Source organism: Halyomorpha halys, unplaced genomic scaffold (genome assembly GCF_000696795.3).
Source record: "Halyomorpha halys isolate HHAL.00 unplaced genomic scaffold, Hhal_1.1 Scaffold234.1, whole genome shotgun sequence".
NCBI lineage: Eukaryota > Metazoa > Arthropoda > Insecta > Hemiptera > Pentatomidae > Halyomorpha > Halyomorpha halys.
In genome coordinates this window covers 463561-467513 of record NW_027111802.1, presented here as the reverse complement: position 1 = coordinate 467513, position 3953 = coordinate 463561, and the positions used below count along the sequence as shown (strand labels likewise).

The 3953-nt window shown below is 35.3% G+C and overlaps 1 protein-coding gene across 2 annotated transcripts in view; it reads left to right on the top strand.

Annotated features, from left to right (window-relative positions):
* LOC106679929 (LETM1 domain-containing protein LETM2, mitochondrial) overlaps window positions 1–3953 on the top strand; it is a 25222-nt gene that overhangs the window by 16832 nt on the left and 4437 nt on the right. For both annotated transcript variants that reach the window (XM_014419329.2, XM_067049788.1), the window contains one exon: window positions 2433–2623. In XM_014419329.2, the coding sequence (XP_014274815.1) occupies window positions 2433–2623 (191 nt within the window). The remainder of the gene's footprint in view (window positions 1–2432; window positions 2624–3953) is intronic.

Genomic DNA, 3953 nt, shown 5'->3' with positions numbered 1-3953 from the left:
CATAACTAATTAAATATATATTTTAAAGTTATATTTATTTTATAAGTTTATTTTAAATTTATCATCGCCCAAATATATATTTCTAAAGCCATTATATGTAGAGGCAAATAAATTAGCAAGTTTCTGATACAAATTTATACATACTCTGCGTTCACACTGTTTCCGGCTAGTTGCTGTATCCTCCGTATTAACTGAGACGGGGTTTGATCGCCTAGTGGGATGTCTTCCAGTAGTCTTTTTATCCTTAATATTTCCGATTCTCCATAGGTCTGTAGTAGCCGGGCCTTTAAATTTTCGTATGTCTGCTTAAGAGGGTCAGTAATAAGGTCCTGTACATGAATTAGTACGTCATGATTTATATTCGGGATCAGTAGTTGAAATTTTATGGAGGTGGATGTGAATTGAAATTTTATGGACCTTGGAAGTTGAAAATACGGCCCCGCAGGTGGCGAACCAGAGTACGGGATTGTTCCTCCAAAATCGTGGTATCCTAGAGGCAGGTCTCAGATAGAAATCTATCCTCCTTTCCTGTCGCCCTTCCAAGGAATTGTCAGGTGAGTTCGTTTCTTTCTGATTCTGCTTGTCCAGAAAGCCTCGATAATGCGTGTTCAGTTAATAAAGATAAGGTAGTTGACAAGGAAGATGATTAGATAGGATGAGACAAACGGATGACAACCGTTATATCTCGAAGGATGATTACCTCGTCCTACCGGGTACTATTCCTGTAGCGACGAGGGAGGTATGTATACCCGGAGGGTGGCTAGCCACCGGAGCCTGCGAAGGGTTAACAGGTAGAGGAGAGAGAGAGATGGGCATAAAGAAGGAAGCTTGATTGAAGAAAACTCATATAAACGAAAAATAATGGCTTGAGAAAATACCTTGATACCCTGATCCCTCTAAAACAGAAAAGAAACATGAAATTAGTAGGTTGTATTACGTATGCCGTTACATAATTCGTATTGGTTACTACTTTTTTCTATCATTGGTACTTGAATGTGTACATTGAAATACTTTTCTGGTGCTTTAGTGTGTCCGTTCCATGTGGATTCTATTATAAAAATTTGGAGGTGAAGGGCCTCTTCGAGATGATTGTACAAAGAAAAATAAAACAATTAGCGATTATAGAAGAAACATTAAAAAACAGCCAGACGTCGAAAAAATAGTAGGGGAGGGTGTGCAACAGAAGAAAGGAGTTATAGGGTAATGTGAATCGGGTTTTTGGATCCTTTCCTGCCCTGCCACCTCGCAGGAAGGGGGATGGGGTGATAGACTAGAATACTGGATTGAAGGAAGCAGGGAGCAGTCAAAGAATTTGATTTGTCTCCGTGTGATGTGTTGTTGTACAGTTTCTATATGTAGTTTGTCATGAATGAGCGTCATGTTAGGTCTTTCTAGAGATGTTCCTCTGCATATCTTCTGTAGTATGCTTTTCTGGGTATATAAAATGTAGTAGTAGTGCACCACGTAGTGGTGATGGTCGTAATTTGTGTCTGAGTGACAGCCCTGGTGAGTAGATGAGGTGTTTGAGTAGATATGACGTTGCCTTGACGATCTGTATTCTGTTGTTTGTGTGTGTGCGGGAATGAGAGGTGTAATTATAGTTTCATGCCAAGGTATGTGAGATGTCTCTTGGTTTGTATTGTCTGTTCGTTTAGTTTTGATGCTCTGTTAGGAGTTTTTTTGTATGAGAATTTGATGGCGTCAGTTTTTTGTGGGTTGATGTTTATGTTTATGTCTCGTAATTTGTTAGTGATGAGTTGGACTGCTGCTGCATTCATGCTTGCCGAGTATATGGCTATGTCATCAGCATATGCAGAGATTTGAACATCGTCAAATTTCATCCTGACTATGTGGGCAGTATATATAACAAATAAAACTGGCGAAAGGGCCGACCCTGGAGGATGCCACAAGTGACGGGCACAAGGGTGAAGATTTCAGTTTTTTTAAGGTTTTGAAACAACCGCCATTTTTTATTCCCCCTACTTATACTTGGCAGACTTATCAATTTTGACTAGTAATTATACATATTTTAACGCTCCAGTGTTGACTAAATTGTGAAGCTTAAAGATGCTTCAGGCCCTGATAGATAGGAAATAAACTCTTATTTCCTAATTTATCATTTGCTTAAAGTAAATAAAAAACAAATTGTTTTAGTTATTATTGTTGCCAAACGAGGGAACAGTAAACCAAAGCTGGATGTCATCAGCTTTTCGGATTCTATTTGTCTACCTGATAAATAGGACGCTAAATAGTTTGAAAAATATTTTTAAAAATGACAAACAAATAGATTTATCCCCTTTTTATCTCAATGCCTCAAATAATCGATTATACAGAATACGCAAGCTTTAGAATAATTGAAAACTGGTAATTTAATTGTAATTATTACATTTGTTTATCTTTTTTTTAGTATTATTAATATTTTTTTTTAACAGAGAATCACAGAGTTGGAAGATGTAATGGCCAAGCTAAAACAATCCGAAATGATAATAGAGACTATAGCAGCCAAGCGACTTCATAGAAAGTTGCTTATAATTATCAAGGGTCTTGACGATGCCTTGGAAGCGATAGAACATAGAGAAACCGACACTGAAGAGAGAACACGTTTGAATCTTAGGATCAAAACGTATGTGTAATTCCAAATATTTTTAAGAATATATCGCCTATTGTAGATATATTGTATAATATATTGCCTTTTAAGCTGTGACACCGACTTTAAAATAAGTTCTTTCTTTACAATAAAGCTGCATTTAGATAATCAGAAAGCGAAGAGTATGGCAGGAAAATCTTCAACATATTCTATATTAATATTATTTACTTACTTTTTCACATTTATTAGGGGTATTCATGATGTTGTGTTAAATGTCAGAAGTACAGGATTGTGAGCAGCCCTATTTAAAGTTATGTTAAATGCATAAGAGCTCCTAGCAGATTTTTTGAGCAACTAGTTTTATAACCTTTCCTTCCAAAACTTCATGTTATTGTTTACTTCTAACTTTTGGTTAAAGTAATTTATTACAACATGCCTAAAGTAAGTGAAAAGAAGAAGTGTAAAAGTTCGGCTAGTAAGTGCCTTGTTGATCTTCTCACTTGTGAGGAAGAGAGGCAAGATGAGCTAATTGACAACTGTCATTACACAATTATAAATGTCATCCATTGCTTTATTAGTTTTAGAAACATCCCAAACAATACTAACACAAACAACGAGCAAGTAACCTAACACGACAAGCACAGCTGGTCTGTTGCGTGACGTCACTCTCCATTTAACAGACCTAGTAACAGATTCTCAGCCATGTTATATGTTATATCGATTTAACATGGTAAAAGAAGGAATTATTTCTCCATTTATCGTAAGTTTTTCCATTTAACACGCTTCAACATGTAACACTAAAGGTCATGAATACCCCTTTGTATTATCCTAACTATATTTTCTATCGGTATTTTTTTTTGTATTAGTTAAGTATTCTATCATTTAATTTATACTTATGTTTCCTAAATTAGATAATTCTTATAGTTAAAATTATTATCATATTTTTATATATTTTCCATGTATTTATAATATTTGGAAAAAAAAGTTTAACAGTCGCCTCCCCTTCACTTTATATACTTCCGATTATTTGTCACTGTTTCGATATCTCTCAATTGGAACAGATGGGTGGTCTTTGTATATTTATATTGGGGGTCTTCATGATTTTTAGTTTAACATGTTAGATCGCGTGATAAATGGAGAAATATTTCCTTATTTTATCATGTCAAAACCACATAACATGGTTGAGAGTCTGTTAAACGCAGAACGACGTCACGCAACAGACCAGCTGAGCTCGTCACCATTTTCTTTGTTGTCGTGTTACTTGCACGTAGTTTGTGTTTTGTTTGTTTTTATTATTTTATTGTTTTGGGTGTTTTTATAACTAATAAAGCAATGGATGACAATAATAATGATAATTTAAAGACAG